At 41.5% G+C, this 14,894-nt stretch overlaps 1 protein-coding gene across 3 annotated transcripts in view; it reads left to right on the top strand.

Annotated features, from left to right (window-relative positions):
- wdr27 (WD repeat domain 27) overlaps positions 1–11,284 on the top strand; it is a 55,775-nt gene extending 44,491 nt beyond the window's left edge. For all 3 annotated transcript variants that reach the window (XM_042065186.1, XM_042065187.1, XM_042065188.1), the window contains exon 24: positions 9,734–11,284. In XM_042065186.1, the coding sequence (XP_041921120.1) occupies positions 9,734–9,802 (69 nt within the window). In that variant the 3' untranslated portion in view covers positions 9,803–11,284. The remainder of the gene's footprint in view (positions 1–9,733) is intronic.
- Positions 11,285–14,894: the final 3,610 nt, after the last annotated feature.

The raw sequence follows: 14,894 nt of genomic DNA on the forward strand, positions 1-14,894 counted from the left end.
GAAGGTTCCCGTTTCATGGCCATGTGTCATGCCTGACAATAGGAGTAAGGTGCACCTGTGGGAGATTAGCTGTGCAGAGGCGGACGGCGAGGCTAGTCTTCCTGCTTTGCAGCCCTCCGGGGCTATCCTCTCAGGTGGCCCTAAGTCCCTTTGTGCAGAGCCAGAGTGTTAAATAGGCATTGAGAAATACATTTAGCCTTTGGTAGCCTGTCGGTGTAAGCCATTTGCAGCCTGTCAGTAAAAGCTGTAAAATGTCTTAATCTTTGAGGTCATCCCTGTGGACAAAGGGCAGAGGAAATATTGGTTTGTGTGTGTGTGTGTGTGTGTGTGCTTCGAAAGTAGTTATTTTTTCCGTTTAAAAAGCACTACTGAACCATGCAGTTTTGGTTTCATGGAGTGATATGAAGTAAAGATACTTCTACTCTTGGAGTCGGAACATTTTTCTTAGAGATGAGGCATTGGAATATGTTCTGCAGTCCTCTGTTTGAAAAGCCTCAACTGGTCAGCCAACAGGCAGTGTAATACTGCCTTTGCCTGCATTGGCCCTATGTTTTGCATGCTCTACATGAATGGAATGGAATGAGGCCACTGACCCTCTGAGAGGAAACCACATAAAATGTCATCCCCTTAACATGTGCACAAGCAGGACAGATACAGACACGTGCTAGGGATATGCATGTCCTGGTCTGTAGTGCATTGTTGTCAGAGCTGAGCCTTGATTTGGGTATGTGTAAGGAAATGGAAACCGTTCCTTGTCTTGATTAAAGAATTAACGTTACAGCTGCAGAGTCTGTAAGTTTACTCCAAGTATATCGTCATGCTGCATGTATTTAGAAAAAAATGCAGATTGATAATGATCATGACTAATTATTCCACTTGGATTAATGTTTTTTTTTTTTTTAAATCATTAAAGTTTGCATTGCACAGTGCTAAATAAAAATGTTAATTAAACAAAAGGAATTAGAAAACATGCATTTACTTCTTTTATTTAATGCAAGCATTTTTACATAAGATAAAGATCAGTTCTCTGCTTGTATGCAAGTTTTGGGTGACTTACAGAATTATTGTATGTTACAGAGAGTGGGCCTTTGATGCGCCTGACAGAAAAGGTTTGGCGAGACTGCAAACCGTCCTGTTAAACGTTGCAATTTCTTGATTCATTTTCCCAACAAGGGCCATAGTTTATGAAAACTATGCTTTGAACTTTTTCCACTGTCTTCCCTTCTATCCGCCCTCGCTGGTTTAACCTCCTATGCCAATGCTGATTGTGCTGATGGCACAGAATACAGTGCCATCGTCAGACAGAGCCTTTCATCGCTACAAGTCCTCCGTACAACATTTAGTTTTATTTCAGCCAAAGCATATTTGTCTTTCTCTTAGACCATGTGGACACATGCTGCTATATGTGGTCACTTTGAATTATTTCTTACAGTAGAGTTTGGCCGTACTGTACAAACAGCTGTAGCTGTAGCCCTTGGCTGTATTCTTATATTGCGGGCTATAGGAAAAGGCCCATGACAGCCATGAAGTGAAAAAGCTGTAGAAATGTGATGTCATCACCATAACCCCCCTACCTTTCACTTCCTGTCAGCATGTGAGATGAGGCATCTAGGCCCAAATGTCTCCTACATATTTCCTCAGGAAAGTGGGCCATGGATTTAGGTCAATGGATTATGTTTTGAAATCATGTGTAGAAATCAAATTTTGCAGTCTGAGTCAACATTTTATCACATTTTATAGCGGTGTTATGCGATTACTTTTCAGTTAGTAAAATAATGCTTTCTCTAGATCCAAGCATTTGGACTTTTTACAAAGTAAAATTTTCCATTTTTAACCAAAAATTTGGAGACGCACATGAAGAGTCCTAGATATATGAGCCCGAATATGGAACTGCCGTGTGTGTAGCAAGCTCTTTTCCTCTACACACATTTGGTTCTGAAGAAAAACAGCACCTTCCCTATTTGGATGCCTACATTGACTCTTTCCCAACTTGCTCTCCAAGTTTGATAGAAGGACAGCATGTTCCCTTCTGGTGTGGAGATCTCTGTCTAACACATGGACCCATACTGTATGCTCCAGTTCTCCTCGCATCATTTGTTCTGATTCAGAAAACGTTGTGCCACTGCTGTTGCTGCCGCTGCTGCTGATGGATTGTGTGGTGAGAAATAACACGCAGAGAACAAAATGCACGACCGTCTCCCCTGTTCTCCGAGTGTGGCTGTCAGAACACTGGTAAATTGACATGGTGTTTGAAGAGTCTGTTTACTGCTTGGTGTCACACTCCTTGTTACAAGGTGTCGTTAGATCAGACATCGCTTAAACGTCAGGATATCATTTTAATTACTCTTGAGAAATCTATCTTGAAAAAAGAGCTGTTTCAGACCAGAGTTTCTATCTGATTTTTGTTGAACAAAATGATTGTTAAAAAACTGAAAACATGAAATTAAATATTGGTGTCATCACTATTTTAAAGGCCTCAAGACATGGCATCAGTTTTGGTGTATCCAGCTGAATTCCTATCAACAATAATTCTTTGCGGTCACTGACTGACCAGAGCAACCAAGCCAGCTCATAATCTCATTGTGTTCCAGATGCTGCTGTGAGTCAGCTGGACCTTGTCATATGCTTAAACGGGGCCTTATCTAACAGTTCTTCCCAAAAGCAAGTGACCACCCACAACTCCAGACAGATTTCACCTGGTCTTAAACAATTGGTTTATGTTCTCTTTCTTCCCATTCCATTTAGCTTTAAAAACATTTGTGAGTGTTTATCAAGGCATGCCATGAACTTCAGAGTCAGTTCACCAAATGCCCAGAAGGATGTTTTAAATTGACAGTAAACAAATCTAGAAATGAAATAATGGGCTGGCCAAAAGATGTTTTGCAGCTTTGGATCAAGCTGTGTGTATTTCAAACAATTTTTTTTTTTTTTTTTTATCATTGGGCGGAAGTCAGATGCTGAAATTTGGCTTGGAAACAGATACATGTGGATTGATGAGTTTCAGAATGCCAAAAACTGCATCATTTTTGACATCAAACGTAGTATATTTTCTCGACAGGAGGTTGCTATGACACTGGCCCCCTAAGATTTCCTTTTATTCACTGTCAACACATAGTTAGTTCCTGATGCTTGACCAGCTGCACAATTTGTGCCCAACTCTAGATTCTAGAGTTTGGGGATTTGGAAAACACAAGAAACAAGAATTTGCCTTTAGTAAATCTTTGCACTTTAGTGCATGGACACAGCCCATGGCACCATAAATGTTAATCTCTCATTAAATGCTGTTTATTTAATCTCTCATTTAATCTCCACATAAATGCCTGTTTGTCATCAGCCCAGTGGAGCTGTGTACAATCCTGTAGGGTTGTGACACAAATAGAGGCACAGCAGCATCTGGGAAAGACATCTAGTCAATGGGGGATTGTGATCCTTCAAGATCTTCAAGGGTTCAGATCAGTGTCTGGGAACAGATGCTTTCTCTTTGTGCAAGGCTTCCACCCGCAGTGCACAGTCTAATAAGGTTTTGATGCTAATCACTCTGGCAAGGTCAGGCTGTAGTTGGACTGGGATATACAGAAAGTCTTGTTTTTTACTTGTTTTTTAGATTTTTGAAATCTAAAGTTGCATTATGATTGTCAATAGAAAGAAGAAGACTTAGTTTAAACCTTTCCTGGAGTTGTCTCCTTACTCCAGTTCTGCAGTGTTTGGCTTTAATATAAATGACTAATAAAGGCTACTTTGGATTTTTTAGTGAAGCAAGTGAAATGTAAACATTCTCGTCATTTAGAAGATCTAATTCTTTGGTGGGCCGAGTGACCCTGTTAATTTTCATCCCCTAAAATACACTAATCTGTTTTGGATTTTCTTGTTTGGGGTCTATCTGCTTCTAATTAACTTTAATTTAATGTTGATCTCATGTTTGGCAGAAGTAGGCTTTCTTCTCTTTGTTTATCTCTTTGTTGTATGGGGCCAGCAACCAGAAGTGCAAATAAGAGTGAGATTATGCGATTAACTTGGATTGAAAGACAACGATTTTGCCGTTTAAAGGTTTTAAACTGTTTCAGCACACTCCCTGTGTCCTACAGTAGATAGTCTGCATGACATTACATCTCCCTCAGGTTGTTTAGTACAACATCTTGACCAGTGAGATCTAGACAGTGACACAGTCAGCAGCAGCACTCCATACATGACTCATTTAAAGCCTATGAGAGAGCCAGCGGGTTGTTGGTTCCAATGAATTTTCCCAATTACAATTACTCAGCTATTTACTGAGATTGTGGTGTCCTTCTGGCAATCGTGTGATTTTGGCTGTATCGCATCATATGTTTGTTATCAGCCTTATCCATGTGCTGCTGTGCATTCAAAATGCAATCAAAAATATTATGCATTTTGGCACTTTCAGCAGCATTCGCATACTATAACAGTGTTCCCTGTAGCCTTTTTTCACTCCTTATCAATGTGCTTCTTCATGCAGAGGGTTTTGGGTGGAAATGAGCAATCTAACAGCTAAAAGTGAAAAGGCACGTAAACACACCTAGAAATGCAAAGTTGGCAAAGATGAAAGGCTTGCTGGCATGCTAACTCATGTAGTTGGCATTGGCCTGCTGTGAGAGCTGTTTTTACATTTTCATTGGGTGGTCTGGCCCAGGCTACAGAACTGCATAATGCAAAGCCTCAGTGGCTCGTTGGAATGACAGGTGTGTTTATCTGAAAAGAAAAAAAAAGAATAGTCATCTGAAGATGGAATACCAGTACTATTTCCTTATATAAAAAAAACATGCTTTAAAAAGTGGCAAATTGCTGCATACTGTGGTTTTAACCCATAGTGAGAACTCCAAACTAGGCTAACCCACTGAAGAATGGGGGCTGACAGAAGCTGAAACTGAAGTCATCTTAACATCTGAGACTTATCATCGCAAGCACATTCAACAGCACTGCTGAATGAAATCACAGTCATTTTAACCTTGTCAAGGATGAGAAATAACCCACTGAAAGACGTTTTGGAGTTGGGCTGAGCAGGTTTGTAGGTCAACTTTGAGCAATAGACTCTGGAGGCTGCGCTCTGTTTGGGTTACTTCTATCGCATTACCCGTGTCATCGCTGCACGTCGATAGAAGGCGGCCGCCGCCGTGGCCTCACGCTGCCGAGAAGGCTTTGACCAGCTCTGCCAAGCCATGAGATCATCGGCACGTTCAGGAGGTCTCCCACCGCTTAATACGTTTCAGAGTTAACAACCCCATCGTGTGACTGAAGGTATGGGGGTACGGAGGGCCGCACCGGGTGGAAATGCTCTCTGGTAACCCAATTGAAACAGCCTCTCGTGATGAGAAAGGCATGAAGAGGACACATCCTTTTTTTTCCGTTCCCATCCTCCCCTGCTCTTGTTTTTCTCTCCCGCTTTTTTTCCCTCCTCTCTCTCTCTTTCTCCCTCTTTATCTCTCTCTCTCTTTGTCTCTGTCTCCGTGGATGGCTTCCAGCGGAATGAGACTGTCATAATTTGATAGCGATGCTACATGGTGAGCAAAGCTGAGAAAACAGAATGGTGTCCTGGGTAAAAAGCACCTTTGTTGACTTTACTGTCGGGGGTCCAAATATTGTAGAAAATATTCAGCCATGGACGTGCAATGGCTCGCTCCATTATTGTTTCATCTGCACTCCCAGCAGAGGTCAACAGGCTATGTTGCACCATCAAAGTGACAAAACAGGCATAGATTAAGAGCTGACACATACGGTATGTCCATTAATAGGTCAAGGAAATCACTCAAAACAAGTTATTATATTTTTGATCAGATGTCTATATTTATCTGTCCTTCAAGACTGTTGTGTGTGTTAAATGTGTTAAATATCATCACGTGATACAGAAGTATTAGCACTTGTCTTGGGAACTGGATTCCTTAAGGTCAATACTTGTAATCTTTTGTTCGATAACCTTGGATTGCCCTGTGCGTAGATATATCCAGGCTTGAGTCAACACCTCGGGCCTAAGAGGAAATGTGCTCTAGGGTTGCATACAGTATTTTCTTCTCACTCAGGGGGAGCTCCTAAATGTGCAGTTTGGTCTTGGTGTCAAATCACCTGCCAATGCTCTGAATTTTCCACAAGCACTGGTCATGAGGTACATGCTACACTGACCTCTGCAAGTTTGTGTGGAGGTGTGACTCGTCTCTTACACCACCATAAGTTTTCTGGGGGCAAGAACTTGCCTCCATCCCTCTCCCTCTGACAATCTTAGGGTCATCCTGCCAGGGCCAGTGACCATCCCCAGAGTATCCCTCTGCTGATGTTGTATTGTAAAGCCTCTTAGGAACATAGTGTAGCATGTACTTATATTAATTATTTACTTTTGAATACACAGCATCCACATTCATATGCTTTTGATATATGCATAGCTGGTCAAATAGGGTTTAATCTAATTAAAGATGCAAATTGATTAATGTAATTGATTGATTTATTGTAAGACCCACCATCACTAAAACTGATGTTGAAGTAAGGTGCAGTCATCAACCTGAGTCGTAACAGACGTACAGTACAAACCGGTTAACAACATCTTGCAAATCCAGCACTTTCTTCCTGAAGGACTATGTCTTTCTGCTTTCAAATCAGGAAATCCCATTTCCAGCAGTAGCAGTGTGTAATGCTGGAAATGATGTCTACTGCCAAACCACCTTTACATCCGTCCTCTCTGTGTTTTTTTCTCTCTTTCTGCGCCAGTTATATTGCTCTCCTGAAAGTTGTCTTCTTGGAGGTTCAAGGCGCAGTTAAACAGCAAACAGTGTAGGGTTCCTCTGGTTAATACTGAATTTCACACCAGCTTGGGACATGAGTTTCCTCCTTCTCCTTCTTCTCTCCTTGGCCTACTGTCAAAGCTATGCCCTGCTATAAACCTGTTCAATCAGGAAACCACCTCCTGCCGTCCTGCACGCCTCAGAGGAACATCAGCTCTTAAGGTTTTATGATGGATGTACAGTTTCACAGGAAGATGTTTAGAGGCCACTCAAAAGTAATAGACTCTGGCCATTTAAAGCATGGTCATATTCAGGCTTGTGGTCTTGGGACAGTTCAGAGGAAAAAGGGCTGTATCTCAGCCGCCGTCATCTTACATAAGGCTTATTATTCTGTGCCATGTTTGAAAATGAAAATGTCCCACAGATGGCAGTGACCAACAACAGCCCAGTGTCCTTACAGGGCCTATATGTAAAATTCAAGTTTATTCTTGAATTCTTCACTACGTTCGTTACCTTTCACTGTGTTCATTACAGGGCCATTTGAGGTACAAATGGTGTGTTACATTATGGTACAAGAGAGATGGTCTGGAGCTTGTTGGTATGCTAATGTCAGTGAATATCCGGGCATCACACACCATAGGCGTTTGACATTACGTTGAAATGGTTATTTCTTCATCTTCTGTTGCTATTTTGAGGTCATAAACTAAAAATGCCCAGACATAAACAGGCTGTAACTTTACCCTTGAACTCACAGTATTGGATTTATGCACAGGGTACTATCAGCAGTTTCTTATGTTCTACAGCACTGAGGTAATGAAATCTTAAATCTCTCCAACCATTTCTACTCGCCAGATATAGTTACATTCCCCATTAAATCCTTGCAAGCCTGAGCGACCTTGCTGTTGATAAGATAAATAGAGATAGATCAGGGCATTACCAAGGCTTTTACTGTAGTCGTTGACACACTGCATTCTTTGAAGATGGCTTTGATTTTTAAGAGGTGAACTGCAGTTATACAATACATTTATTGCAGTTCTGTTCTCCGTGCCAATTTTATACTTAGAAGCACATCACCGAGTATTGCAAAAAGTTCACCATGCAACTGTCCTTGAACTGTTGATTTACGGCTTTGCCCTTGCTTTTTAGCCAACATTTGAGAAGAATTTCATATTACATAACAGTTTTACGAAGAACTTTTAATTCAGATGTATCTTTCATGCTCAGAACTAGCCACTGGGTTTTGGTAACAGACGAAAAGATACACAGCAAAAATTGGTGAAGGCAATTTTTAAAAATGCTGGTAGATGAATGTGCGAATGAAGCCATTTTGACACTGTCCACCCCAGGAATTAGCCACTTTAACATACACATAACCATATGTTATCATAAAACGTTAGATCTAGTAGATTTAGTCATCACCCTCTGCCTTTTCTCCCTGTGTCTTTGTGTGCTGTGGTCCTCATCACCATCTCTGTCATAACAATTTATTACTATGAAAAGCAGGCCGTTCGTTTTTCCAGAGGAAGTTCAGGTCAGCCAATGTGGTAAGAAATACACAGAGATGAACTAAGGCAGATTGAAGAAATATACAAGCGTTTGTTTTTAGAAGAGTTTTTAATTTGTATGTTTGTCATGCTCGTTCTGGTGCTCCCAGATTCCAAATCTCTCAGGATTTGCTGTTATTCAAGAGTTGTTTTTTTTTATACATCTTTAAAATTAAAACCCACTCATTCTTTTTTCCACTATGATTTCAGGACAAGCAGACTCATAACAGTTTCTTTTCTGTTGATAGTGCCCTCCTCCTGACATTTCTCCCACAGCTGCACGATATCTCTGTCTGCCACGGATAGAGGCCGTCGGAGAAGTCAAGAGCGCCAGAAGGATCGTAAAGCTGATGCTCTCTGCCTGTCGTTACTTGAGTCGTTCTCAGATAAATACCATTCTGACTTTTCCATCTCTTTCTTCAGGCGTGCGGATTCTCAGAAGAGCTTCAGTCATATCAGTAATAGTCTGCACTATCAACATCATGTTTTCTGATCATTCCAGTTCAGAGTCTCTACACCGCTGTGCGTGTGCGGCTCGTGTTTGCAACAGTATACAGTCTGGCACAAAGATTTTTCCTCTTCACTCTGAACACCTCTACAGCACACAAAGGCGTATTGATTTTGTAATTGGCTTCACTGAGCTCATTCTAAATCTCTGACCCGTTACCTTTTTAATACATTGACCGGTTCTGAAATGACTGTAAATATCCACTATAGGTCCCCAGTAAAACTTGTCTGGACTGGATCCTATTGGCATCGGAGCCCAGCTGGCTCCATGAACAGTGAGGTAATGCTAGCTTACCGTGATCCTCTGGCTGACCATGGAACATGAGATAACAGCCCTCCACTGCTGGAAGTCCAACGCACCAACGTGCAGACAACGCGTTGGTGTCTCTTGCTGTGTGTGTGTGTGTTTGTTTGCATGTACTAAAAGGTTTATGATGATATTGTGAACAAACACTGGCATAAACTTCCAAACACTGTGTAGCCCTCTGAACCCGTAGTTAGGGTCTAATTAGGGGAACGTCTCGGGGTGAGATGGCAGATGCCCAGGACACAGAGCCGTAGAAGCGCAGCATGCACACGTGTCGGCTGCGCCACCGCAGAGAAAAACGAGAACATTTTTTACGAGCTACTGTGACTTCAAAAACAAAACCATGAATCCATCTGTTCGCCTCCATCTGAGGAAAACAGGTGTTGTGTTATGTAACAACTTGTTTAGAATGGAGTAAAAATTGTGAAAACGGTAATCACTCTGTTAGAGATTTTTTTTAAATAAAATATTCACTGAACATTCTGTTCCATTTATGTCCTTCATCCATATATTCAACCTTCTCTGAACACATGTACAGCAACAACATCATGTGGTCTTTGAGAGAAGACCACCATGACCATGATTTGGCTAAGTCCACTGTCATTCAAACATGCCGTTGGTATTAAGTATGTTTATTGTTCATGTTCCAGCTCCTGACAGGCACCCTGGATGGGAAGCTCGGGCTGTTTCGCCCAGGAGAGAGGGCCTCTCTCCCCTGACGAGAGCGATGCCATTCCCCGGGAGTGCCGCGTCCTCAAGGCCCGCTGAGGCCCCCTGAGCCATGCAGGTTTAATTGCTCACGCCATGTGGTGAAGGCCTGAGAAGAAAGACTACAGGGGGGTTACACCGTGGGCCACAGCCGGAGCAGGAGTGCCTCACAGCAACTCTGACACAAGGCCCATGACTTCACCCACTCCACTGACAGGACTGCATGGCCTACCACATGCAGAAGGGCTTTATGTAACATCTAGGCACATCACAAAGGGCAACAGCTTCAAAACACTGAACATATGTACTGACTCTGTTCCTCAGTGTATGTTGTTTAGGCCTGCACTTAATTGACAGTTTTGTACTGTATAGTTGATATGAGTAGTTTGGCCTTGTGTCTTTGTACATTAGTTGAAAATGCTGTCCCTTAAAATGTGTAAACTATGGCTATAATAAACATGTTGCAAAGCTGAGAAACAATGCAATTACTCTTTTAAAAATAGCTTCCATCAGCAGAAGCAGTGTGAAGCTACTGTCCAAGTATACTGCCCAAGTATACTGCCCAAAGCATGTTTATTTTCTGTGCCTAAGTGTATTATCAAGTAAACGTTATAGACCAGAGAATATGTCTAGGGCTGTGTTAGGGGCCTCTTTAATGTCAGAGAGTGGCGATTTAGAATAGGGGTAATTAAGTCTGCCGTATGAGAGCCAGCTGTGGTGTGAGGCAAGAGCAGAAGACTGATGGAGGGCTTGGGACAAGACAGGGTGGTGCTCGCAGACTTCCCACTCCCTCATGTGAGATCATTACACCCCCACGCCCATGATGAAGGTTTAAAAATATTCCCCTTCCATTCGGTTTTTTGGGCCTGATGCCACACCAAAGGAGTCCATATCATAAACTCATACTTGGCAGAGGATGGTTTGGGTTTTACATCTGAGAGGGCATATCAGTGACTTTGTTCCAATGGCTACATACTGTATCCCTCCCGCAGGTTGAGAATGAGCACCATCTGTCTCAGAGGAGCACCAGTGATGGGGGTTCTTCATCTGTGTACTCTTGTATGGGTATAGCATACATTCTGTACTGTATGTTCATCATGCGTTTAGTCTTAAATATATGAGTAATGTCTGTCTCTGTCCTTTGATGTGCACAAGCTGGCTAACTGTAAGTGGTTTTGGTTAAGACATTACCTTTTGGAACATACTGTCTGTACAAGTGTACAAGCGACCAAAAGTTGGTTATGATGATAAATGGGGTTCCTCACAATGTAAGCAAAACACATTGCTGCTTATATTGCTGTAATGTTGCTGATTATAATGCTGTAATGTTGTCTCGGTAAGGGAAAGGCATAAGTTAAGTACACCTGCTTTGACACAGATGGCCATTGATGAATGTTTTTTCCAGATATTATTTGAAGGGCTTTTTTTTTGTGAGAGCTCATATCAGACAGAGTATTTCAAATTGTTTTGTTGTAATATGTCTGATATTTTCCTTCAGCTGTAAGTTTTGCTTGCCATTGTAAAAAGAGACCTGGCAACCATTGGTCAATAGGAGTCCCACATTCTTTTCAAGAATTCAGTATGCAGCAAGGTATATTCAAGCACTGCAGTCTGTTAAACGTCACACAAATTAACATACATTAGTAGTACATACATTAGTATTAGTGTACATAGTTTTAAATGTGCATGTCAGAGTGAGTGTGAGTGGTTGCTACAATACTACATGTTCACATCACCACGGTGCCATTCATTTTCCATACTGATGTTAATGTTCATTGTACTATTTTCCAATACTGTGATCATAAGCATGAAGCCATCTGCCCAGATATTGTAGTCAGAAAGGTTGTACACAGGATAGTAACATTTTCATTTTCAGGAATTAAAACATCTTGACAAACATCACCTCATTTAGGGATGGGCAGTATTTATGATACATGTATTTAAAATACAAAGTATTTTGTAATTTGTATTTTATTGGGTTGGAGAAAATGGATTCGTATTTTCTATCAAAATACTTTATAGGTGTGTATTTTTGTAGTTTAAAATACTGCCAAATATTTTTGGTAAAAACAATACTTTCGGTGATGTGATGACATTATAAAAGTCCAAAACAATGAGTGTAGCCTCTGACTGGTGCCGACTTAGTAATTTGCCCAGACTTGTTGTAATCAGAATATTGAGCTTTAGGAAGATGATCCAGTGCAAGATGAGTAACGTGTGGTTGCTCATACACACAATACACCCTCTCTCTCATACCAGCCTCAAGTTTCTTGAGAACTTTAATCCTCAGTTTTTTTGTAAGAACTTTAATTATCAAAACACATGGGACCATATGTGGTTCTCCTGCACCATTGCTCAACAAGTTGCCTCATGTATCGTCCACATGTATGCCCCTTGGCGTCAATATAACCCCATTTAGCGCTTGCACGGTACCCATTTAGTTAAAAACCAACTAAAAGGGTCATGATCCTACCTGATCAACAGCTGTACACAGTGCATTATCATTCTGGGCATGCATTGACAATGTCAGAGACTTCATTCTCCGTGTTCTATGTCAATGTACCATGAGTTTTAAGTTATTATTAATCAATTATTAATCATTAATAAGTCATTATTGTTAAGTTTTATTTCAGTAAGTTTTATTTCAGTGTCAAGTTTTATTTCAGTAAGTTTTATTTCAGTGTCAAGTTTTATTTCAGTATCCTAAGTTTTATTTCAGTGTAAGTTTACTTTCCTTTTTCAAATTTATGTAATTGAATTAGTATATATTATTTGATTGTTATATTATTATGTCTTTTTTCATTTATGTTGATATTGTACAGCACTTTGTAACTTTGTTTTGCTCTCAGTAGGTTCGGTGGTTAGTTTGTACCACTTGACAAGTTTAGTTGTGACTTTTTGAGAACATCTCTGATACAGTACCGTATGGTAGGTAACAGGCAGGTCAGCATAGTTGATCTGTTGACCGTTCGCAGATTTATGGCATGTCTCGTAGGCAGGGAAAAGCTGTTGCTCTCAAACACACTCCAATTTATCAACAGAGTCAGTGTCGTGATGATTAAATGCTCCCTTTAAAAATATTTAAAATGCAAAATACAGTAGTTCATGTTGACATGGCATGGTTACTGTATTTTGTAGTTTATTTTGATATACTTAAACTCAGGGTATTTGATATTTTATTTGAAAATACATTTTGATGTATTTCCGCCCATCCCGGATCTCACTGTTTATTACAATGTAATAACACAATATTGCAATCAATGTAATGTCAACGCAGCACAAACAGCTCATTTAGATGAGCTAAATTAAGATCAGATGTCATTATTGTGCATTGGAGACTCTTCAATCAGTTTCACTAGTTAGCAGGTGCTTTCTGTTGTGTACTACTCCTGGCATGGTAGGATGAGGAAAAGAGAAATGGGAATTGCTAGACAGTAGACTACTTTGAGAGGGGTCTAACATATTCCTCCCTGCATGAGGATGAAGATGATAATCTTATCTTGAGGCCAAGCTGCAGATCTTCCAGTGTTTCCCTGTAGACCAGCCCTTCTCAGAGGGCAGCAGGCAAAGCTGCAGGGTCACACATTTACACTGTCATTTGGGATCCCTGCTGCTGGACAGTGTGCGTGGTGTCACAGAGGTTAAGCGTCTCGCTCCATGAGCACTACAACAAATGCTTCACTATAGGCAGCTGGACAAGTAACCTCATGCCGCTGGTCATTAATCTATTTTCCTAAGCTGTGAGAGGCTTTTTGGATTCAGGGGGAATTGTTTACATTTTTCTGCATGTTTTGGATGGCTGAATGGGGGGGGGGGGGGGGGGGGCATTGGACTGGTGCCAAGGATTAAGGAAACAAGAAAGTTCAGTCTGGGAGTGGTAAAGATAAAAGACTCTTCCATCATTAACATTAAATTGATATTATTATAATATTATTTTGGCAGAGGAAGTGTGTACATACATGTGGCCATATATTGTAATTTTGGGAAGGGTAGTGGATGACCTCATGTCCCTAATGCAGTAAATATGGATGTAAAGCCAGTGCCGTGGCAGTTGCTTTGTAACCACAACAACTCTGTGTGAGTTCTCAGTGCCATGCCTCATAAATACTTAGATGTAATAACTAATCAAAACAAAGGCCTTTTTGGTTAATAAATGGACCTTGTTGTGAACTAATATTAATCAAATGATATATTCATGACAAATTATGTGCTCATTTATACTTAATAATGTGGCGATGTATCATTTGTTTAGGCCTCTTAATTAAATTCGTATTTAAAACATTATCTCTGTGTATCAAATGGATACAAGGAAGTTTATTGTCACATGCATATAGTTACTGGAAGTAAGAAATGCAGTGAAATTATGTCTGGTGTCAGCCTATTTGTGCATTTATTGGGGGGGGGGGGGGGGTAAAAAGTGCAGTAAAAGAGGGGTTTAGTAGATTAAGTGGCAAGGGCTGCATAAGAAAGGTGGGGGAGGATTGGGGGGGGGGGGGGCACCAACAAGGAGCACCCAAGAGCAACAGGGGCAAGGAAAAACTCCCTTACCAAGGAAGAAAAGGAAGTCGCCGTGCCCGTCTCTGTCTCTGTCTGTGTCTCTGTCCCAGTCACCGTCCCTGTTACTGTCCCAGTCACCATCCCAGTCACTGTTCCTGTCACTGTCTTTGTTCCTGTCTCTTCCCCTGCCCCTGTGTCTGAGTCTGTCGTGTCTGAGTCTGTCGTGTCTGAGTCTGTCGTCCTACCCGAGTCAGTCCAGTCTTTGTCTGTTTGTTCCCTGCCCAAGCCGTCTGAGTCTGCCCCGTGTGAGTCTGCCCTGTGGTCACAGTCTGTATGACCAGTCCCTCCGTCCAGGCCCCCTTTCAGGGACGCCAGGAGGCGTCCGTAGAGGGGGGGGGGGGGGTACTGTCAGGATCTGGCCCGGACTGTTGGAGTTTGTGCCACCCTGGTGGCCATTTTGTGTATTGTCCTGTGTTTGTTTTTGCCTGTTCCCCATGAGCTTTGTGTTACCTGCCTGTCATCTGTCTTTGTCTCCGCCCCATCTCCTTATTTGGTCTGTGCTTCCTGTCTTGTTTGTTTTCCCTCCATTTCTGCCTCCTCACCTGT

This window comes from Alosa sapidissima, chromosome 16, assembly GCF_018492685.1.
Source record: "Alosa sapidissima isolate fAloSap1 chromosome 16, fAloSap1.pri, whole genome shotgun sequence".
Lineage (NCBI taxonomy): Eukaryota > Metazoa > Chordata > Actinopteri > Clupeiformes > Clupeidae > Alosa > Alosa sapidissima.